The sequence below is a fragment of the Dipteris shenzhenensis genome, chromosome 30 (genome assembly GCF_047967505.1).
Source record: "Dipteris shenzhenensis isolate YYH24624 ecotype China chromosome 30, Dip_SZ_1.0, whole genome shotgun sequence".
In the NCBI taxonomy this organism is placed as follows: domain Eukaryota; kingdom Viridiplantae; phylum Streptophyta; class Polypodiopsida; order Gleicheniales; family Dipteridaceae; genus Dipteris; species Dipteris shenzhenensis.
In genome coordinates, this window is record NC_141625.1 from 38,430,766 (window position 1) to 38,455,565 (window position 24,800).

General features: G+C 38.6%; 1 protein-coding gene across 1 annotated transcript; it reads right to left on the reverse strand.

The window, feature by feature from the left end:
* Window positions 1-2,583: 2,583 nt before the first annotated feature.
* Window positions 2,584-5,145, reverse strand: LOC147882081 (syntaxin-125-like). The gene is made up of 2 exons (XM_087401619.1): window positions 4,993-5,145; window positions 2,584-3,865 (listed from the first exon to the last, which is right to left on the reverse strand). Exon 2 carries the CDS (start codon window positions 3,816-3,818, stop codon window positions 2,886-2,888), a length of 933 nt encoding a protein of 310 aa, XP_087257745.1. The 5' UTR covers window positions 3,819-3,865; window positions 4,993-5,145; the 3' UTR covers window positions 2,584-2,885.
* Between the last annotated feature and the right edge of the window lie 19,655 nt (window positions 5,146-24,800).

The following is a 24,800-nucleotide window of genomic DNA, read 5'->3' on the forward strand; positions in this document are numbered from 1 at the left end:
GACATTGACACAAGAGACAAAATTTCCTTTACATAATAAAATTATATTCGTTTATAAAGGCTGGGTCCTTTGTAGAACAATGAAATGTTGCATCTCTCATTAGATGTTTGGGAAGATTATCTTGTAGTTCTTGTCTCCCTAACATTGATTCTTTCCATGATCTCGTCATAATTTTTGTTGGGCTAGTAATTTTCATGGACCATAAAGTTTTCTATATCCTCTAACTAAAGCTAGTTCTGTAAGGTACACAACCTAGGTTTAAAATCTTGCATAGGTTGATCACTTCTATACTTGATGTTATTGAGACAGATAATTAATTGTTTCTCGTTCAATTCTTGGAAAAGATCTTATAAAGAATACAACTTTTAATGTCCATGATATGAATAGTTTAAAGATATAGATCAAACCAAAATTTATACAATTTCTAGGAAGAGGCATGGCAAGTACCTCCTATTTTTCTCCTTTGTTGAACCTTTATAAATTTCATAGACATGATAGGCTTTCATTAGGTACATATCTTGTAGAAATTTTGACTTAACTATTTAGTTTTGAGAATTGTGGTGCCATGGAGAAATAGAATGATAGTGAGTGATAAAAGCGTGGTATGAGGAAGAGAGAGCAAACGTCTAGAGAGGTGAGAAAGACCTAGAAGATAAGGATGATTATGGAGAGATAAGGAAGGCACTTGCATGATTACGTGTGAAGGCGACCTTGAGGCTATCTATAACTAAAGCCTCCCATTTATATTTGATAAGAATAGTGGAATGGATTAACTTGACTATCCCTCTCTCTCCCATGGAGGTTCTCGTGTGGTTTGACCCACCGTAGTCGCTAGTACATTGATCATCGTTGCACTAGGAGAGCTTGATCCACTTTCTTCACATTTAGGGAATGTTTATCCTTCCATTTTTGTACTTTTTTTTGTCTCAATCATGGTCTTAATAGTCTTCTTAATTTTATGTTTGGGTTAAGACCCTCTTTCTTTAGAGGCCAAATGCATTAGGTCAATTCTCTTGCTATGTCATGGCTATTGTTCTTGAGGGAGTATCACACCCTCCCTTAAAGGATCAATGCCATCATACAAGCCTTTGATTATTCCACTTCTATTTTTGTTGCTATTTGACCCAAAAATATGTGTTGACTCATCCTACATTCAATGTTCTTGAAAACATGACCTAGAATTATTTTCTCCATCCACCATATTTGGTATGCATTCTTTTTGGTATTGCAACCAACACTTTTATCATTAAGAAATCAAATTGAGATCCATCCTTTTTCACAAGGAGGTATAAAATACAAGTGCCCTACTATAGAAGTGTAGGAGGAGCCCCCCTGATGATAAACATGGAGAGGACATTGAAGAGAACTATGTGCTAGCCACGTTGTGTAAGGGGTATAAAAACATGCTCAACACTAGACCCAAAAAGAATGAGGCCTAGAGAAAGTCTTGTTCCTTACCCATGAATATTGCACAAGGATTTGCAAAGGTTTTCCTTTTCTAATTGTCATGGTGAATATTGAAAAACATTGAATGTTTTTAATGCTAGGTTATGCTGAGGGTGGTATTCCTATGGAGGTTGCATTGTGTCACTAATGTTAGCAAGCACAAGAAATGTGAAGAGAGTCAAAGATAGTACCAAGAGGTCTAAGGCATCAATATGAGCAATCCTTTTCATGTGAGTGTTCTTAACTCCTTTGACCAATTTCCTCGTCACATTTTCCATTCTTCCCAAAGGGACTACAAAGTTTGAACCTTCCATTTCAAGCCCCATACATAGCGTCAAGTTATTGAGATACCATAACTACTTCGTGCAATCAAATTGCTCAAAGAGTGCAAATTTGCAAAAAGGAGGGGTTGGGGACGTGAGGGGGGGGATGCTCCTAATCTCTTCAAAGGAAAGTGGAGTGAAAGAGTGATGAAGGATTGAAGGAGAAGGAAGCACGCTAGAGTACTAAGTGGTGCTCGAAGTGGAGAAATTGTAGCTTATGCACACATGTAACAAAACCAAACAAAAGAAACTTCCATTCGAGGCTAAGAAGACTTATTTATATTTAAGTTTGGTGCTAAATCTACCAAAATGAAACATGATACAAGACCAAGTACTCAATTCACATGCGTAGACCACATGCCCTCTAAAGCTAGCTATTGTTTGTTTTATGTTTATGCAAGTACGTGCCAATAAGTCTCAACCCCTCCATGTAGATGATCCTACCTATTTATATAAAGTGCTCCAAATATGACCCACCTAGTGTATAGATTCAGGATCCATGCTAAAATGACTTGTCAAAGTTAAGCTTCAAACTACATGTTCCACCCTTCAAATGTAGGTCTTTAAAGGGTGGAACATGTAGTTTGTGACCCATATTTTCAAACAATGTGGCTTGTTCTAGGACTGTTAACATACACTTAACAGACTTAGCAAACCCTATCGTGTGAAACTGCTAAGAAGTCCTCCAAATGATTCCAGGACTGTTAATACTGGACTGTCCTGTTAACGAGTCCAAATGATGCCAAGACAGTATCGTGTGAAATGTACGCAGACCAGGATTTTTTCTCGAAGTAAAACAGAGAAAGAAATGAGAACATGTATTCACAGAACGCTAATTGGTCGCAACGACATCCCAAACCAGAAGTGGTATCACCGAAGAAATTACTTATACTGATAGTTGTTGCAGCACTGCTTTAAGTTGCATATAAAATCACTTATCTGTGACTAAAAATTATTGCCACGTATATACTAGCATACTTCCAAAATGCCAAGCTTCCATCTGTCTGGAAACAGGCACAGGACTATTACCAAACTATATAGAGTAAATATTTCCAAAGCACTTGCACCATTCTTACCTACGTGGTGAAGTGAACAGAGGAATGTGAAAACTCAGCTTCAAGAACTCTTTAAGCTGGTAGCAATAGGAATCACCACGATCAGCATCAGAATCAGGAACAGAATGAGGCCGAGGCACATCCACTTCCGACTATCTCTTTGATATTGCTTGGCAGACTTCAGTTGATGAGTGCCTCTGTCTACGTATGTGTTAGCTTGGCTTACATGATGTTCAATATCGTTCAGCTGCTCTCCCTGGGCCTCCACAATCACAGCCATGTCAAGAAAAACCTGATGCAGTTCAAGCAAGTTCTTCTCGATTTCTTTGACAGCATCATGTCGCTCTTGAATTTCCCTTATAGTCTCGATTACGTGCCCTCGCCCCTGCTCTTGAATGGCCTTCTGCAAAAAGTTCTCGCTCTCTCCTGTCTCAATGATATGCTCAACAGTTTCCTCGTCCGGCTTCTGCCCTGTCACCGTGTAATATCTTCTTTCCACTGTCTCCTTGTACTCTTCCATCATTTTTTGACGCAGATATTGGAAATCCCCCATGAGATCTTTCAGCTTTTTCCTGAGAGAGTTTGTAATAGACGTTCGAGTTCTGTCAATTGGAGTCCCTGACTCACATCCTGGATGCTTGCGGTTGGCCATGTTTGCCTTGTCCAGATCCTCGAGCTTCGCTTTTATTGACTTGGCCTTCTTCAGAACCTCTTCCACATCCTGGTCCATCCGGTCACGCAACGCCTTCATTGCTTGCGCTTTGTGTATGGTCTTACTTTCCTCATTTGTACCTTGTAGCTTTGAGAGAAGCTGTTTTACCTTCTCCATTTCATTTTTGATGACGCTCACTTCTTCAAAGAATATGCTGAGATTTTGGGGGCCATTAGCATCCGCCACGTCTCCCATTTCGAGATCTCTCATGACATCCCTCTTCAGGTCTACATAATTTGTGCCTCTGACCGGTACAAAGGACTTTGCAAGAAGGTCGTTCATTGCACTGAGCCTTGGGATATGATATGTAGAAGCTGACCGGATCAAATCTGTAAAGCGAAGGCGCAAGTCTAAGTTAGTAACTGTTTAGCAGAATGAAGGGGAATTCTGTATGAATATTACTTGAATGGATCCACAATGCCTCCCCGTGCGACTTCTCTTTAGGCAAAAGTAGCCAGTGCGAGCTTTGAAACGAATTGGAAACTACTCCCTAGTTGTGTTGATGCTCCCTCGTTGAGCTTTGAAACGAATTGGGAACTACTCCCTAGTTATAATTAGCTCTTAAATAGCTCGGTGGGGGACCAAAAAAGAGATCAGGCACGCAGAAGTCCAATCTGAGGGACATTGTTATAGCCTTTTTCAAAAGGAAGAGAGGGTCAGAACGTGCAAACTAGGTGCGCATTGTAAAGCCGAAAGAAAATGCCTGGTTCTAGCGATGAATCTCCGTCAATCCGCATAAAGTTTGCGTACAATTTCTGGCGACACGGTTGAGTTCCATATCGATGGCTACAAAGTTGGTAGAGCATCATTTGCAAGCACAAGAAAAATCGCGTTTGGTTTAAACGAAAGAAACGCTGAAACGACACAATGCATTGCAAGGTAGACAGGGGAAACGCGCAAGGAGAGAATCGATAGGAACCACGTACGAAATGAGAAGTTAAATGAATAACATACAGAAAGGAGGCGGTCGGGAGTTAACATACCTGCGAAAGCCACGTGACATGAAAAGAAACAAGAAAGCCATGGCTCGAACTCGAAAACACAAATAGCAAAGACCACAGAGAAAAGAGGAACGGTTAGGGACCATCGGGTAGCTGCAACAGAGCATTAAACGCGACTTGTTTCGCGGTTTAAAGGGAAATGGTGAGGGCGACCAAAACCAGGTTCATCGTATGTACGCACGTCTGACTTCTTGGGAGAAAGACGATGAAAATCGAGTGCAAGACACCAGAAAACGGCGGTTGCGAGTTGTCTCACGACTGAAGACGACTGAATACCAGACGAAGCGATCGGAAAAAGCCGTTGCGGTGAACCAAGGGGAATCCAAGACTACAGAGCAGGCCATGTGAGTGGGATAAACTGGAGAAGGCGATGAAATACTGGTTCTAGAGGCAAGAAATCCGGGATGCGAGGAAAGACATGTGCGATGAAGGGAGGAAGAGGGGAAGGGGAGTACCGTGAAAGAGATGGAGGAGGGGAGGTCGAAGATGTCGATCAGGGGGAAGCCATGGATGGATCGATGAAGCAACAACGAAGAAGATGAAGCTGAAGATGAAGCTGAAGATGAAGATGCAGATACAGCAGCAACAGCAGTTGCTGATGAAGAAGAAGATGATGCGGAACAAGAGAAGAAAAAGGCCTGCACCAAAACAAAAACAAAAAAAGATGAACGTTGCCCGTTTGAATGTAGCCGGTCACCCTCACCTCCACCTGCCGGTTCCCCCCCCCCTTTTTCCTTCCTCCCTTTTCAAAATCTTGCCCCATCTACCCCCACTTCCTTTCCACCCTTAAACAAATCTCCAACCCCCCTCACTCTAGGAGCTGTTTCTGCCCACATGAGTGCCGTGCCAGATTTCGCACATATGCGCACCAGTGCCCACCCCAATCCCCTTGGCCTTGATGGACTCATTCCACCACCCCCCGTTCTCACCTGCCAACTCTCCTTGTCCAGCTCCTAGTTGCTCGCATCCCTCTGCGCACAATCAACCTCCCAGCATCTTGTCTCCTGAGTAGCAATAGCTCCGCCAGTGTGTTCACGTTTGCCCGCCTCAGTTGCCTGCCTGCCCGCCTTCGATTCCCTCGAGAAGCCCCTCGTTGCATGCTGTCAGTGTACGCCACAGGCGGGTGTGTCCCTACTAGATGGCCATGTGGGGGTGTGAGAGGTATTAAATAAATTGATAGATAACAATTTTGGCTCACTTGTTGCACCAATTCCACCACAAACAGAATGTAAAGAATGCATATATCCCATGTTCATTCCTAGCACAATATGTAAATGACACTCACAACTTGGATAAAATCACAATCCATATTTGACATCTGCTATTGCTTGGTAACATTCTACAAACAATCCACCCTTCTCATACCACATCTATGGATCCTCCCAAGGGGTAAGAAAGTCAGGATGCAATTATACATTTATCATAGTACTTTCCACCCCTACAAAGCAATTATTGTTGTTAAATTAAGTTTTGTCGACAACTCTGACATAGCAAAACAAACTAGGTTCCTCAAGCAAAATGAGCTAGTTTTTTTTTTTTAAACTAAAGGGTTTATATATTAAGGGGTTGGTCAAACCCAAAAGAGACTGGATACAAAAATTGGCCAACAGATGAGCTAGGATGCCCATGGCCTACGCTGGATGCAGCAATCCACTACACATGGACCTTGATTACTAGGAGATTCCTACCTTTTATCAATGATTGTCACCCAAGACCCATCCCAAAATCCCTTGGATGACCTTTGACCAAGGCAATTACTGTTGACTCCCTGTAGCCTAAGGCAACCTCACTCTTGAAGACTATCTTGTTGCGAACTTCCCAAACCAAAAGAAATATTGAGGCACAGTTGTATGGCCAGAAGGCTACTAGGCTCGAAGGGAGCCACGCCGTCTCACCCATGAGAACCATGCACCATTGTGAGCCGATGAAGAGCTTGGCCATGAGGCCCGACTTGTGGATTGCTACCTCTACACTCTTCTTGCACTATTGTGTCACCCGCAAAATGAGCTAGTTAAAAGCTCATGGCAAATTCGTCAAAGAGTAGCCTAGCTCTAGGTTTGTTCATGAGAACCCCAAAAGTGAGAACATAAAACATGAATCACAAGGTAGCTTTATCCCAATGACACCTACAACTACTATTAAAAGGCCTTGTAGTGTCATCCTCTTCAACCAATCCATTCATTTTGCATCCTACCAAAAAGGATTTCATTCCATATTGATTTCACTTCTCCCTGATTTCAATCAATTAGCGAGAAATCTTTCCACACATAATCTCCAAACTTGCTTTGAGATTCAGCACAAATTACACAGAAAGCTTATTGATGTTGAGAATCATGTATGCTTCTACAAATTCCAATTAATTGATGATGTAATTATGATGTAGATTTTGAAATTCTCTCCTCATTATGATCATGCTTGAGTTTGAAGTATTTGTCCTTGTAGCCATGATGAGGTGACCGTGGAATAATATGTTATTTCAAGTAGAAGATAAAGTAGTTTTAATAACTTGACAAAGGGAGAAATTTCAATTGTTCTCTCACAAAATGTGTCTATTCCACTAAATGTTGTATTGCTAGCTTTTTCTCCCCCCACTATCGTGGATGAGCAGAAGGGCCGAGCTACAAGTACTTTATTGATGTTATTCCTAAAATGTTGTAATCTAATTCCATTTATGTGGTCTTAATGTAGTTTACCAATAGTTCCTCGACTTGCTTTATTCTCGAAAGGCATGCAAGTCACATAGCAACACACGTGAAAGGATTGTTTGAATCAGCATGCTAGTAGCACACATGGAAGGATTCTTAAGGATTGTTTGAATAGGCATGCTAGTAGCACACATGGAAGGATTCTTTGAATAGCATGCTTTTACGTGATGGACTTACATAAACATTCAAGTTTGCACTTTCTATCTTGAACCTAAAAATGAGAGGAGACTACATGTCTCAAGTTATATATGGCCATATTTTGCTTTAAAAGTGAATGAATGGTACAACACACCTCTATACGTCTTTTTCTCAAAGGTACAAATGGACCTATAGGGTTATACTAATGCCACCATCTTTCCATATTATGCACTTGATGTATGTGATACTCTCCTTCTCATGCTTTTTAACTCTCCCCTTTTTGCAAAGTCTTATCGTTGATACATTGTTAGCAAATATTCTTAGGCATGGCCTCGTTTCATCACAAAAATGCATGCAAGTCACATTGGGATGGTAAAATGTTTGGTGGAGCTACAACAAAGTAGGTGAGATAATGATTACCTTCCACTACCAAAAAAATTACAATCCAAATTTGAAAAAAAAATATAGATAATATATCTTTTATAAAAATCATTGTGTGGGTTAGATGCCTCGTAATCCTCAAATGCACCTTCCATGAAAATGGCAGCTCATTATAATTGATTTTAGTAGAATTTCTCAGATGACTAGTATTACAAAAAAGCTTGAGGGGTCGTACGAAGATCAACAAACCCACATATGACAACTAAAAAGTGACTAAAAAGTAATTGAAGTTCACAAGTCTAATCAAATAGATGAATCTCAAATTTAGGTTATTGTAGAGTTCTCCTCTCTCTCTCTCTCTCTCTCTCTCTCTCTCTCTCTCTCTCTCTCTCTCTCTCTCTTTGCATTTTGTAGTGAAATTTATTTGACTTCATTATTTGTTGCATATAATTGTACAATCTAATATCCCACAACAAAATTATATGGTGTATGAATACCTTATGTGAGCACTTATACAAAATATATGGCTTCCCATATAGGTGTACATCTCACATGCATGAGAAAGAGATCTTTGCCATAGTTGCAATGGACAAATCATGGGTGAAGTTCATTGTTGCATCAAATTTCAAGACAAGGCTTCAAAACAAGTGGGAACCAAATGAATCTAGAGGGAGGCCAAAAATAATATCGAAGGAGTTCCATTAATAAAAATTGACAAAAACAAATGATGCTAATTATTTTATTGACAAATGCGACAAGGAATATTGAAATTTCTCAAATGTTCTCTAGGATTAGGGAGGTTTCTTTGCAGCCCATAGGATGTTGTAAATTGTTAAATGGGGAGGCACAAAGAAGACCATGGAAGAGACCTTCAAAGATCTTCCATCTCAAAGATGAAAGATAGCATTTTCATGTGCATGGATAGGGTGAACACCTAGATGGAAAGGGAGGATGTTTATAAAAGAAAAATTATAACTGGAAGAAGTCGATGAAGAGCAAGCCTCATGCATTAAGGCAATTGGAGCTAGAAATCAAGGAGCTTTAGCAAGGAACTGAGGGGAAAGAAAGACCAAAGCATTAATGCATATCATCACATTTTGCAAAAGAATATGTGAGTAGAACTAGAAGCATACAAGGCTGCAAATGCAAATATGCAACAAGAGGTGAGGAGGGCGAGAAGGGAAATGGAAGGGCACTCACACAAAAGTCATTTTTGCAATATTTTTAGAACTTTCTTTTAAAATAGGATTACCCCAAGGATAATTAAAAACCACAAGGTTTTGGTAAAGAATATGCAAGTAGAACTAGAAGCATACAAGGTTGCAAGTCCAAACATGCCATAAGAGATGAGCAGACGAGAAGGGCAATGAAGGGCAGTCACACAAAAGATTTTATTTTTGCAATATTTTTTAGAATTTTCTTTTAAGAAGGGGTTTCCCCTAGGATAATTCAAAATGACAAGGTTTTATCTTTTGAGTTTTCACATGGGGTGCAAAGCCAATAGGTTTTAATTGTGCAAGACCATCTTACATCATATCAAAAGAGCATTTATTTACCATATGATATGACTATGATGGAATATTTGTATAGCTTTAGCAAAACTAATTTCAAAGATACTGCATGCCATTTTATGGCACTTTTTATGTCATCTTATTAATCTCACTCTCCTTTTGAGGTCATGAGCTAGACTGCCTCTTTAACAGATCTTTAAAAACATGAAGGATTGATTAGGCTTTTTATGCTAACCTGGCAATGGCTTTGAGATCTTTCTTTTTTTTCATTATTTTCTCCTAATACAAGGTGATGGGGACATGGTGGCAATTACAGGGCCCTCTAATACATGATTACTCATGTTATTAATAACATGCTATATGTGAGAAACAATACATCCATGATGTGTGCACCACTTGAGATTTGTAAGAGGAGCATAATCTTGTTGATCCAATTCTAGAGTCCCACTTTCTACATTAGTTGAGAAGAGCAACATAGCATATGCAAGATGCTCTAGCTCCTTCTTTCAAAGAGCTAAATCTTGGTAATATGCCATCAAATAGTCACATCACATGTGGAGGATAATCTGTCTTCTATTTACTCCACTTTATTAGATACAAGGACACAAATTTGAAGCTTAAAGGCATTAGACCTATGCAGCATATCTAGAATTTGTTATGCTTATTGATGATGTAGGATAAGTAATGATGATACATTAGAACCCAAAAGGCCACTATTAAATAAGGTGTGTCTAGGTGAACTAATATGGTGGTTTCCTACCTAGGTTTTTGAAAGTTTTCCTTAATGATGTGCATTGCAAAATATGATTGAGTGGAGTGGGAGTTGAGTCACACAAACATGTGAGATGCACATAAATATGGGAAATACACAAGAGGACCACTAATGAACATTACAAGCTTATTTATAAGCATAATGTTTGTAGATAGGTTTTTAAAGTTCCTCTTTAGGGTTTGGTCCACTCAACCTTATATAGTCCTTTATAAATTGTTTCAATGTGTACTAAAATCTATATGTAGATTATAATTTAAATCTTCTCTTAAGTTCAATCCAAACATGATGCACATGCTATACATATTTGAGAAAAATAAAAGAAGAATATCCTCTTTCATCATTCCCCTCAATTCAAATGGACCTTTTGCAAGCTTCCCATGATTGAGGGGCTAGTAGAAATACCAGTAGACATAGCAACTTCTTGAAATTGGGTCCTTTATCTTATGTAGTGATAATGCTCCTAGTTTAGCCTAAACATACAAACTCAAAGAGAGTACAATGCTAGTTATTTTGAGTGGTGCATTATGTAAACTTCTATTCTCATTAGCATCAGAGGATTGTTGAATTGAACATGGGAGAGCCAAAAATAATGATTTTGTAAATAGAAGAGAAAGATGATTGGAAGGGCTAACATAAGGATATGTATAAATATGAGACCTAGAAATGGAGAAGGGTCTTTACTTTCGAGCAAAAGTGTGTCATGTTCCCATGTAGTGCTTCCTTGTTCTCTATTTTTAAGTTTATCATATTAAGAGGTTGTTCCTTTTGTACTTCTCACATAACTCACACTAATAACACATTTTGTAGTACTAACAAACATTTGTATCTATTGTAGGATTCACACAACTCTCCTCACCATTCACAACGATCTATATACATTGAAGTGAGGGATGTGAGCATGCATCGTCCCCCTACCCCCTTCCTACAACCCCACTTTTAGCATGAGGACTACCCTAGGATCACTTTCCTACCCTCTCATAAGGCAATGACCTGAACGAGCTCCAATAGAAGTACAAAGTTCTAAACCATGGGAAAAAAGAGTGAACATTTGGTGTCATTATCATGGAGAGACTGCTTCATTCCAAACCCTATTCCATGCCTTATCCCTTTCTAGCATAGAAAAGTCTGGAGGTAAGGGGTCAACACTAACAACACTATTTGTAGTATTTCCCCAATAATTTATGACTCGCAACTTACAAATCTCCAAGCGGACAAAATGGGTATCATTAATCAATAAGAACGAAAAGGGATAAGGAAAACCCATGTAGAGTAGGACATTATTTACATAATTCACATACTAAATGCACATATTGCAACATCCATGCATGCATGCACACGTATGTATTGTTATACTTTGCGGATCCTAATGAGCCAAGTCATAGCTAGGATATCCCTAAGAAACCTTGAGCACTTATTTTGTAATTGACTCTTACATCTCTTGTCCTATAAATGATGCTCATTAGTGAATCAAGCTTCTCAAATTGAGGTGCCCCTCAGTTATCTACGGGTGGTGTGATTTTCAAGCATCTAATTCTTACCTAGATCCACAGCCTTTAAGGTTGTAGGTGTGCACATGCACATGTGAGTGTACGTATAGTACATATGTATGTATGTATGCATGTATCTATGTATGCATGCATGCAAGCATGTGGGTGTGTATGCACGTGTGCATGCATGCATGTATGTTGATATTGTATATGTATATGTATTATCTATCTATCAACACACACACGTGTGTGTGTGTGTGTGTGCACGCACATGTATGCACATGCATGTGCATGCGTCCCCGCATGTGTGCACATGTACATACATACATATACACATATGTATGCATGTATGTATGAATACATATATGTATATCTATATCTATATCTATTTATCTATCTACAGATATGCACACATAAGTATATATGTAAATATAAAAAAGTATAAATATACATATACATACACACACGAACACGTGCACACACATCTCTTTATATATATATATATATACATACATACATATATGCCTTACCCCACTGATACCTACAACCACTAAGAAAGGTCTTATAGGTATCTTGTTATTTAATGTATCCATTCATTATGCATCTAACAAAATTGCTTTCATCCCCCTTTTTAGTCCATACTGATTTCACCTTTCCTTTATTTCAATTAATTAACTTGAATTCCTCCGACTCATATGTGCAAACTTTGCTTTGAGATCCAGCACAAATTGTACACAAAGCTAGTTGGAGTTCAAAATTATGCATGCTTCTACATATGCTGAACACTTGGTTTCCATAAGATTCAAATCCACTTCTTTGCATCAAGAAGACTATTGAATACATTCCTCTAGTAGTACTTTATGTTGATGACTTGATCATCACCAGCTCCATCAAACATCTCATGTCAAAAGCTAAAAGTCATTACCAACTCCACCATCTGGCATCTCATCTCAAAAGCTAAAAATCATCTCACATTAAAGTTTGAAATGAAGAATATGGGATATCTCCATGATTATTGGGTTAAGAATATGGAGGGATGACATAAAGACTACACTCTCTCAAGGCAACTACACATAAAGGGTAATCAAGAAATTTTATCTATAGGGCTGCAAGCCACTCCCTAGTCTTATGGCACTCTCTAGTCTTACGGGATGCCATATCAAATTGTTAGCACTTGACAATTTCCTAGCATTGGAGCCTCTATAGTACAAAAATCTCATTGGCAACTTGATCTACCTAACTGTCACTAGGCCATACATTTCTTACTCGATTGGTGTGCTCAATTAGCTCATGCACAATCCTAAGAAGACCCACCTCAATGCAACAAAAAGAGTACTCAGATACCTCCATGGTACATGGGATTATGGACTACATTATGTCAAAGTGATTTGACTTACACTTCCAAGGATACACCGATATTCATTGGGTAGAAAGCGTAAATGATAGAAGATCCACTACTGGGGATACATGCATCTTTGTCATGGCAAAGCAAGAAGCAACCAATAGCATCCTTGTCTTCCTCTAAAGAAGAGTACAGAGTATCCACAATGTTGCATGTGAAGTTATTTGATTCAACTGGTTTCTTTTAGATATTGATATGCAATTTGGAGTCTCTATTTTGATAATATGAGCAACATCCAGCTGGCAATTAACCTTGTGTCTCACACCAAAACAAAGCACATTGAAGTGCTTAAGCACTTCATTAGTGAAAAAGTTATCATTGAATGGCTGGACTCGGCATCTTCTTGAATGAATGCTACCAAAAATTTCTTGAAATTCATCCCATGTGAGAGGTTTTGTTTTCAAATATCACCACCATGTAAGAGCTCTTCCATTTAAATACCCCTAGCCAATAGCTAAAATTATATGTCAAAATTACTTGTCCATCTATTGAATAATGTCTCAACATGATCCTCATGCTTCTCCTTTTTCTCCATGCCAAAGATCTCAAGAATAAAATATGGATTCCCAAGCATGTTTTGTATGGACAATTAGCTTTTACAAGGGTAATTATGTCTCCAAGTGTTGAACTTGTGCTTTGAATTCTACCATCGTGGTACCTTTTTCTTCTCCCTCCATTTCTAAATAATCTTATTGAGGCTCTCTATTGTTTAACATTTTTCCCTAAGAACAAAATATACAATATAAATAACTCTTATTGATGTGTGAGTTTGGTCACAATAAACTAAAATTCTTCTAATGAATTTTCTTAAAACAAAATGTTCATGTTTTTGCCTATAGTAGAAAGAGAGAGAAGAATGAATGACACTATAGCTTATGAAGGAGATTTTTGAAATCAAATAGAGAAGAGATGCTTACTTACCTCTGAAATATGATTTTTGACCTCCTTAAAGATCTCCATGATCTAGAAGGCCCTCCATAAGTCCCATGAACCACTAATGATAAATATGTTATACTATATTTCTTCCTTTGCACACATGAGAGGTGCAAAATCTCAAACAACACCAATGTGGTTAATGAACATATGGCTCCATGAATTCTTATCTAGTCTCTAAGTTTTGCATGATGATCTGTTCAACCTAATAACTTCTCTTAGAATCTATTCAAATTCTCTTGTGTAACCTTGTTGTAAATTTTTTAAACTCATAGACTAGTCCTAACTATTTGTAAATTGTTTAAACTCATAGACTAGCCCTAACTATTTGTGATTCAATCTACTATTCTTGTGCTTAAGTAGCTACTTCTGACATGACTAATAGTGCACACTACATTTTGTTGTGATTTGGTCTCTACCCTACATTGCCAACTATATAATTGGCCCTTTGGGCTTATTATTTGATGTTGTGCATGCAATCTTGAGTAGTCTAGCAGGGGCAGATTGTGTAAATAGTTTGATCTAAGATATTTTTACAAGAGAAATCATGAATCACATGGATTAAAGGTGTGTTTTTGGGATATGTACTATTGAGAACGAGGTCAACTCTTGCTGCCCATAGTCTGATGTGTGTATGCGTAGATCCTGCGTAGATAGTAGGTATTTCCAATCATCTTTGATTCAAGGGCATTTGCTATGTAAAACCCCCTACATCACATGTGTTAAATAGAAGGGATTTTTTTCCTAGTGCATTCACCATGTTCAACAGAAGGGATATTAAGTACCTCTTCTGTAGATATATTTTCTACAACTCTACAATAAAATAAGACCCCCTCTATTGGCTCGTGTGCTATCTTACATGTTGCTTAGTGAACCCCTCAAATATCTAATGTTCCTAAAGTATTTGTTAATTATTTGTTTAAAGTAATCAATCCAAAACAAAGCATGAGTAGCAACACATCTCAAAGTATGAGACTCTATCAACTCTTGACATTGACTTTGTCTACTTAGGATCTATGTGGTTGCAATTGACTAAAGTTTGTAGTCTGTTTAAAGCAATTTTTCTTTTATAAAGCTTCTCCCCAACTGTATGAAAATATTTCATCAAGCCATATCTGTCCCTTTGAAACCTTTCAAAAAAGCTATCTTTGTAACTACTTCTTCTACTTAGCTTTCTCTCTATCTCACACAACAAAATTGCATCCTTCTACTAAGAAGAAGAAAACTTAAGCCAATATGAAAATTTCTCAAAGCAATCTATGTTCAATAAAACACAATTACTCAATGGGCTGAATGTGTATTCATTCCATAATGATTATTTTGATGAATGCATGCTCTGATACCACTAATACAAGTCCTATGCTAAGTCCGCTACCAAGATCATTTTCATTGAAACATGTACTTGGAACCAAATATTAAAGTGCTTCACTTGGAACTCACCACCCTACCATAGAACAACTTGCTCACCCTTGAGTACTAGAAGCACACAACCTGACTCTAGGTTACTAGATCTCCGTATTCCTTACCAAGGAAGCCCCATCTGACAAAATATGAAGAGGGGATAGGAGAAGAGTGGAGATGAGGAAAGAGGGCACAGCTAGAGAGCACACCACAAAGGACTAACTGCACACTAGATTTAGTTGAAAATGTAGAATATATACAAACCAATTTAGGGTTAGGGTTAGGGTTAGGGCATCTAGCCCTTTTCTTTATAGCACTCTATTGGATTAGTGCTATGCACATATGATCACATGATGGTGCTATGCACACATGATCACATGATGTTGAGCATGAACTCTCAATACCTTCCCTCAAGATCAACATCATGAAGTAGGCCTTCCCTCAAGATGATGATTCTAGGGAATCGAAGAAGGACTGAGCATTACATTCCATCACACCCCTTCAATGGGAATGTCCTTCCTCTGCATCAAACCAAGAGCTAGTCGGTGTTTCTCAAAAAGCTCTTTATCGAGTGGTTTGGTAAAGATGTCAGCAACATTCTCTTTGCTATCACAATGTTATAGTGTGATGTCACCAAGTAACACTTTTTCTCTGATGAAGTGCTCTCTGACATCAATGTGCTTTGTCTTGGAGTGATATACTAGATTCTTAGCCAATGCTTGAGCCGATTGATTATCACAGTATATTGTTATTGGCTTTGACTCATTAAAGTAATCTATTTCTGACAAATAGTCTTTTGGGCCATGTAGCTTTACATGCACTTGTAGTGAGTGCTCTATATTCTGCTTCAGTGGAAGACAAAGAAACAGTTGGCTGTTTGTTTGACAAACATGATATAGCACCTTGACCAAGGAAAATGCATATCCCTGTGTTGATCTCCTGGTCTCATGATCTCCACATAGTCGCTGTCATAGTATCCATGCAACCTTGGATGACTTCCTCTGTATTCTATCCTAAACTGTCTTCTACCTCTGATGTATCTCAAGACTCTTTTGGCTGCAATCCAGTGAGACTGTTTTGGATTTGCCATAAACTGTGCAAGTGAGCTTACTGTATAACAAATATATGGCCGAGTGATAGTCAGATATATGAAGAGATCCGATGAGCTGCCTGTAATATCTGTCATTGATTGTAGGCTTTTCTAAATCTTTAGTAAGTTTCAAACTTTGTTCCATGGGAGTGGCTACAATCTTGCAATCTGCCATATGAAACTTCTTCAAGAGACTGTCAACATACTTGAGCTGACTCATGAATGTGCTATCTAAATCTCTCCAAGACAATAGTGCATAAGTCCAAGATCTTTCATGTTGAACTCTGTAAATAAGTCTTATTTTAGTTTTTTGATGAAGCTATCCTTGCTTCCGGTCACAATCAGATCATCTATGTACAAAAGTGCAATAGTAATGTCTTCCCCTTGAACTTTGTAGTAGAGAGTATGATCTGCATTGGACTTCATGTATCCCAAATCAGCAAAATACTTGTCGATTCTACTGTACCAACTTTTGGGTGCTTGCTTTAAGCCGTAGAGACTTTTCTTGAGATGGCAAACCTTATTCTCTTTTCCTAGTTCAACATAACCTACTAGTTGTTGCATGTAGACTTCCTCGTCTAGATAACCATTGAGAAATGCATTCTTGACATCAAGCTGATACACATTCCATCTACTGAGTGTCGCTAGTGATATCAAGAACCATATGGAATCCATCTTTGCTACTGGAGCATAAGTCTCATCATAGTCCTGACCATATTGCTGTGCAAATCCTTTTGCAACTAGTCTGGCTTTGTATCTTTGAATACTTCCATCTGGATTGTACTTCACTTTGTATAGCCATTTGTTTGCTATGGCCTTCTTTCTTGGTAAAAGGTCACATAATTCCCAAGTATTATTCTTATACAAAGCATCCATTTCTTCATTCATAACAGTTTGCAATTCTGGCTTGTCTACTGCGTCTTCAAAGTACACTAGCTCTTCTGTAGCCATGATGGTAGTCATAAGAGCATAGTTGGTGGTTTCAATCTGAATTGCTTTGCCTTTTTGAGCATATGTCAATCTGGCTGGTGGTCTGCTTTCCCTAGTAGACCGCATGAGCTATTATGGCTCTGCTTGGGGTGTTTCTGGCAATTCTTGCTCTTGTGGATGATTGTGAAGTCGATGCTTCTATCTCCTGTGTATTTGAGGTTTTCCATTCTGATTCCTCATAAAAGATTACAACTTTGGAGATAATGACCTTGCAGTTGATGGGATCATACAACTTGTATGCTTTGCGTTCTTCACTGTAGCCAACCATGATGCATTTGTGTGACTTCACATCCAATTTCTTGCGATGATCATCATGTATGTGGGCATATGCTATTTAACCAAATATGCAAATATGCCCAATGTGTGGCTTATGTCCAGTGAATGCTTCATAAGGAGTCATACCTTATATCAGTTCGGTAGGAAGCCGCCGATTAAGCAAATAGTTTGCAGTGGCTATTGCTTCTGCCCAATACTGATTCGGAAGGTGCTTTTCACTAAGCATTGCTCTAGCAGTGACTGCTAAAGTCCCATTCTTCCTTTCAGCTCTTGCATTCTGCTAAGGAGTATCTGCACATGTGAATTATCTTTGGATGCCTTGACTTTTACATAAGTTCATGAATGCTGAAGACATGTATTCACCTCCTCTATCTGATCTCATGACTTTGATCTTTCTGCCTATCTGGTTTTCTACCATGGCTTTAAATTCCTGAAATCTGGAAAATACTTTAAATTTCTCTTTCAGAAAGTAGACCCAACAATATCTGTTGTAGTCGTCGATGAAAGTCAAGTAGTAAAGTGAACCATTGATGCTATGGGTCTAGGCATAACCCCATACATCTGTATGTATCAAATCAAGAATACCTCGTGCTCAAGAGGTACTTCTGTCAAAATTGGCTTGCTTTTGTTTGCCGAAGCAAAATGCTTCATAAACTTTTCCAAGAAACTATAGCTTAGGAATCCTGATTGCCATATTCTGATTCCTAATATCTAACAAGTACTTGAAATTGACATGACCATATCTCTTGTGCCATTTTGTAGATAGTGGCATCTATTGCGGTTGAGCTGACATGGCATGCTTATCTAGTACTGTAGCTAGCATTCTGTATAAGCGTCCTTCCTCAACACCTTTTGCTACACTTTTGAATTACTATTTGCTCTAACAACCAAATTATATGCCTTACAGTCTACTCTAAGGAAAATTATATGCCTTACAGTTTAAAAAGAAAAAAAAACTTAAAAAAACAACCAAATTATATGCCTTACAGTCTACTCTAAGGAACATGACCATATTCCCAATTTGAAATGCTTGAGAAGAATGTGTTAGAAACTCAACGCATCGATTAAAGTGGTGAGAGAATGTGTACAAACTCAATGTACGCATTACATAGTATTTTTTCCTCCCAATGTTGTAACATCCATTGTTAAAGGAGTTCTTACCAACCTTGCCTAATAGCAAGTGGTTCAAGTTTGAGAATGATGGGCTATTTGTGAATACTATGCATTTTTAATACAAAAACTATCCAATAGTGGCCATTATTATTGATGGAGGCTCAAGCATATGTATCCCCTCTAAATAGTTCTATAAGAAGTATGGTATAGCAAAACTAGATCCTTCACCCTTTGTGGTCAAATTGGCCGATCAAGTTGCTAGAGTGAAAACTTAGGGAATTATCGTTGAGCTACTAATAACGGTGGGAGGAGTGGTAGACTTATGAAGGCCAGTTACAAGTTATAAGTGACTCCTGTGACAAATATGGCTCCAGATAACTAAGTATTACATGATTGGTATAATAATCAAGTAAAGATGTGGACTAATAAAGGTAGCATGGAAAGACTTGGATACTGTAAGGTAAGGCCTACAGCATCCGAGGATGTATCAAAAACCCTCGGGGATGAGAAACATGTATCAACGACCACCCATAATGAAAAGCCCAAAGGAAAACAATAATAACCAAATGGAGAATTTGATCCACACCTCACTCAAAGGCAAAAAGCCCTAGAAATCCCTAAGGCTCTTGCTATCATATACTATTGTAAAGTTAAAAAATCAAACCAATAATATCACTAAGGCATCAAAGAAAAGAGGGCCTCTAATACATCCCCAAAACCACAAGGTTTATAGCCCATGGGATCACCCCAAAAGGGTTACCTTCGATACGTACTGGGTTAAGTAAATGAAGAGGGACAATACACAATAAAGGTCCAACTCTATTGACTACACAAAATAAGGTCCAACCACTATACAAGATTGTTGGAGGATGGGGCGAGAAAGTTTGGATTGCACAAGATAGGAAACTATACACTAATTGTATTGGTCATCAACATGAATATATACATAGGTTGTGACCCTATTGCCCTTATGGTATGGTGCAATTTACACCATCCTTAACACCCTCTCTTAAATTGCATTGGTTAAGTAAAGGGTGAAGGTATAAGATCATTGTTGGGATTTCATTTGGTGCATATGATAGCAACCAAAACGAAGAAAAGATTGAAAATTTTAGAGTAGTATGTGCATGTGTGAGCACAGTGACTATGCAGTGCAAGTTTATATAATGAGTACACAACTTGTATCCTATACACAAGTGTGCATTTCCCCCTTTTCCTTTGGGAACAAAGCCCATAGCATAGGTCGAAGGGCTGAGGGAAGAATGTCAAAGAAAATGAAGTCCACTTGGTTCAAATATTGGTCTATCAAAAGATGATAGTGTGCATGATTGTGTGTATAATATCATGCTATTCTCATAAGTCTCTACGGATTGAGAAGCTACTCCATCAAAGAATCTAGATGTGACACTAATCACTACAACTAAGAAGACATGATCCGATCGGTTGTGACAAACAAGAGTGTCACCAACCCAAAAGAATTGACAACAATGATGTTGTAGTAGAGTAATCTCTATCATATGACAACAATGATGTTGTAGTAGAGAGTAATCTCTATCATATGATGCAGGGACATAGAAGACTACATAGTTAGTGTGGCTAGGGTCTAGGGGCTGCATAATTATTGGGGTATAATACTTTGCTTTGTTGAAGAGGCCCAAAATTTTGTAAAGGTAGAGCAGCTTGTCAAACCTGTATGCTCAACTATCATAAACAAAGGTGATCTACTGTGTGCATGGCTAAAATCTAACAACATGGAATGTGACATCTATCACAGGCTCATAGTGGGATAGAAAGTAGAATGGCCTAAAAGCTTAAAACATAGCTAAAAATGCATAAGATGTCCTTGAAGATTATGAGGTGTTGGATGCTTTTGTCAAGATTGATCTGAAGTCCTAAATTTGTGTGTTGGGATGTAATTGTTGCAAGAGTTTAGCTTCCAAATCATTTATAAGTCAAAAAATTCACACATTTGAGTAGATTGCCTCTTCAAGCTTTTGGCACAAATAACACATAGTTTGCACTGAGTTGCTAGATACCCATCTGTTTGCAATTGACATCCCCAAGAATGAATATGAAGGCATGCTATAGTCCTTGTCCCAAGCAACCTTTTGAGACAATACGCCTTGAGACAACCAAGGCAACTAGCTTTGAAGGCTTGGTAGTACAATTTAATAGGGGGGCAACTCTATATGCAAGGTGTAGTTGTAGTTGAGCATGTATCTCAACGTGCTACTAGAGATGTGAGAAGTGCAACTATAGTAGAGGCATGTATTTTCATATGCTACCAAAGATGTGAGAGCCTCATACTTGAGGATTTACCTATTGGAGATGTCAGAGCCTTGTATCTACTACAAATATTCATGGTCACTCTTGGACTCTTGATGTGTATGTGCATCATCTGATGTCCAATGAATGGATTTAGATCTATCATACATGTGATGGATGTACATTACTAGAATCAATTTGTGGTGATCATACATATAAAATGGATGTCAATGGAAATGCCTAGTGCTGAGGGCTTATCCTCAAATGTGCACAATAAAAAATTATGGGTAAGTCCACACTAGAATATGATACATCTACCTCTAATCTCTCATACCAATGAGGTCCAAGTCGGCATCACAAATCAATACATAACCTTTGATAATGAAAGGTCAAAGTGGGTTTTCTTTCTACTTAGGGATCTCATTCAGATCATTGTATCATCAATATGATGTGGCTATGGATAGATCCGTGTTGGAGATCATTTGGAGTGCTCTATTCTAGAGGCTTACTTGTGTATCATTAAGAGTGTCTACTCATGAGAACATTGTATGTGAGATGCCACTATGGGGCTGATGTTCAAGCATCTGCTATGGGGCTTATGTTGACCTTGTCAACCTATGGACCAAGCCATGGTTGAAGAACACATCTATGCCAAAGGTCAAGCCTATAAAATGTTGATGACAATTGTGTGATAGGAATAGCTGAAAGGATGTACAAGGTTGATGTATGTGTGCTAGGGCTAGTGCCAAAATTATCAACAAAAGTGTTTGTACGTGGGTGGCATGCGTGTAAAAATGTGTTCAACTATCCTGAATCCAAGGAAGACCATCTTGCCCAATGCCAAGAGTATTGTGCTGGTGTCAAATGTGTGAATTGAATTGTCCAATGCCAAGATTTTTGAGTTGGTGTCACATGTGTGAGTGGGTACACCGATGATAGATCAGAGAGTGCTAACATCGATGGGCACTAATCAAGTGATATAGGTAATGGATCACTTCAATTGGTGGAGTTTGATATCCTTTAAGGCTAGGCTATTTGATGGATAGGATTGAATGATTCTAACCTATAGAAAAGTTTGAATGTAGATCTAATGTTGTCAGCATGTAGAGCATAATTTGATGATCATTTTGACTTTTTGGACCATTGAAAAATTCCTTTAGGTTCAAAGTTTTGGCCATTGAAATTTGTGCCGAGCTTTGTCCAAGGAGTAGTAAATAATGATGATGTGGTAGATTGATGTTGATGTGGTAGGCTAAGTGGATTGTTGATGTGGCATGTGGATAAGGTGTCGATGTGCCAAAAATCTCCCCTAGGGTTTGCTAACTCTAACTAAACTTAGCCGACCTACCACGTGGCTAGTCTGTCTTTGTGAGCCTATAATATATTTTTAGTGTGTTGCATATAAACTCTAGGTGGCACTCTATCCTATTAAAGTCTCGGTAGCGTGATTTGGATGGGAGTCGTGAGTAGTTGCATGAAAGTTGACACCTTATCTTAATGAAAGATAGTATGTTCCAACCTAATTTAAAACTTAGAGTATTCTTGTACAGCATCCACAGTTAGTGCCTTATCTTTTTGTGAGGTGGTGTGTGTTATGGCAAAGGATTGCATCTTCCACTAGCACTCTATCCTAAGGAAGATAGTGTGCATGAAACTTGCAAATATACAAATATGCATATTTGTAGACTCACATACAATTAAGGTAGGATAGTTCTTAACGTGTCTTCAATGCAGTAGCCTAAAGAAGATACAAAGTTTGTGTAGACTATAGATAGGCTAGGCAGCATATGATAGCTTAAAGATGAGCTAGGCAATCTATGCTAACTTACATATAAGCTACGCAACTCATGAATGATTTTCACACAATGTTACACAATACAATTTCATACACAAAAGAAAACACACCAACTTCAGCTTGAAAAACCTTGCACACCACGTGAATGATTGTGATGTTTTCATATTTTGTTCATGAATGACTGTTGCTTTCAGAAATTCTTATTTGATGTGTATGAGCATTGCCTTTTCTCTTTTATGCACACTTTCATAAATTTAGTGTGCACATTGGATGAAACTAAAATGTTTGTTTTCAAGTTTTTCCAATTCTGATAATAGTCATTACTATTTGCACCTTCTAGACTTGAGGACATTAGCACTACAAGGTATCGGCCATTTTTTAATATGTCAATGAAATTCATAGTATTATGATTGCTATTATATACCGATATTACCATCAGCTCTAATAAAATGGTAGGCACTTTTACCTATTGGTATATCCATCATTACATCTATAGGGTTCATTGATGGGTATATCATAAAAAAATGTTAGATACACCAACAAAAAATTACCAATGCTATGTATTTTTGCAAAAAAAAGGGCCACTACAAGCGAATGGGAGATACAAAACCAAAAACCCTTTGAAAGAGGGACACATGACCAAGAACTCCTTGACTGTGGGATTACCCAAAAACCCCATTGGGGGATGTATAACCAAAAATGCCTTGAATGGTGGATACATGATCAATAACCCCTTGAATGGGGAATACATAACACTAAATCCCCTTGAAAGAGGGACACATAAAAGCTACATATGCCAAAACCCTTTCAAATAGGGAGATTGCAATGACGCGTCATCATGTCACTCGTTGTCATCACTGCTATTATTTCCAAATCATGAAGTCGAGATCGGGCAGCTTGTTGCAAGGTCCAAGATTAGTGTAAGCACAACAACAAAGATCAAGTTTAAGGAACTGATATGTGAACATCAAACAAAATATAGCATGTAGCAAAAAGTTTGAAGTAAGGATATGCCTATCCTTGCCTCCACCCCCAACATGAGAAGTGCCCATTTTCTATTGTTGACCCTTTCTGCCTCTAGTTGTTGCTTGAATTTGTGGGGATCCTCTTGCAACTCCTTATTAAGTGCCGGCTACTCATCCTTATGTACGTGTAGTAGTATTTATGGTATGACTTTGATACATCTTGAACCTACAATTTGTCATGGCTCATAACCCCCCTCATGCAATAGTCTTTATGGTATGACCTTGAGTACATTTCGAAGCTCCAATTTGTCATGGCTCATAACCACCCTCATGCACTCAAGCATGTGCGTGTAGTCAAATTGCAACTCGTTGTGGGGAACTAGGAGCTTTGTAAGGAGTTCATGTAGCAAGCAAGTCTCATTTGTCTAGGGGTGGGCAATGCCAATCCCTGATGACGTTTTTGTCAAAAACTACTAGCATGAGCATGCACATGCATTTTTTAACCTGAGAGCCTCTCATTCTCGATGATGCATCTCATGTGATCCACATCATGTGGCGACATGGGAGTTTTGAAACCACCCATACTATAGGGCGAGGCTAGGATGTCCTTCCTACCATAGGGTTGTCCACCCTATTAGTAGGCCATGTCAAAAACCCATTGTGGGCAATATGGTTATTAGCCTCACTAGTAGGCTGTGACTTAGTAGATCTTGGTTACACATGCATAGGAGAGACCATGCCACCCCTACCTCCACAACAAGTACCCTCACTATGCATTCTCTTCATCCTCTCCAATGTACGATGACATCATGGAGACGATTAAATGGCTCACTTGTAAGTGTGTGTCCCACAAGGAGGTTTTTCATAGCTAGTAGAAGGGGGCGAGGTTCTCGACACCTCAAGGGAAGCCCTAGCTATAGCTAGCTATTACTTGCTCCTAATTGCTCTTGCATCGAATTCCATTAATGAGTTTGCTGCCCATCCCGCACTCGCCCAATAGCAGAGGTTAATCAATATTATTACCTACTCCGCAGTGCAC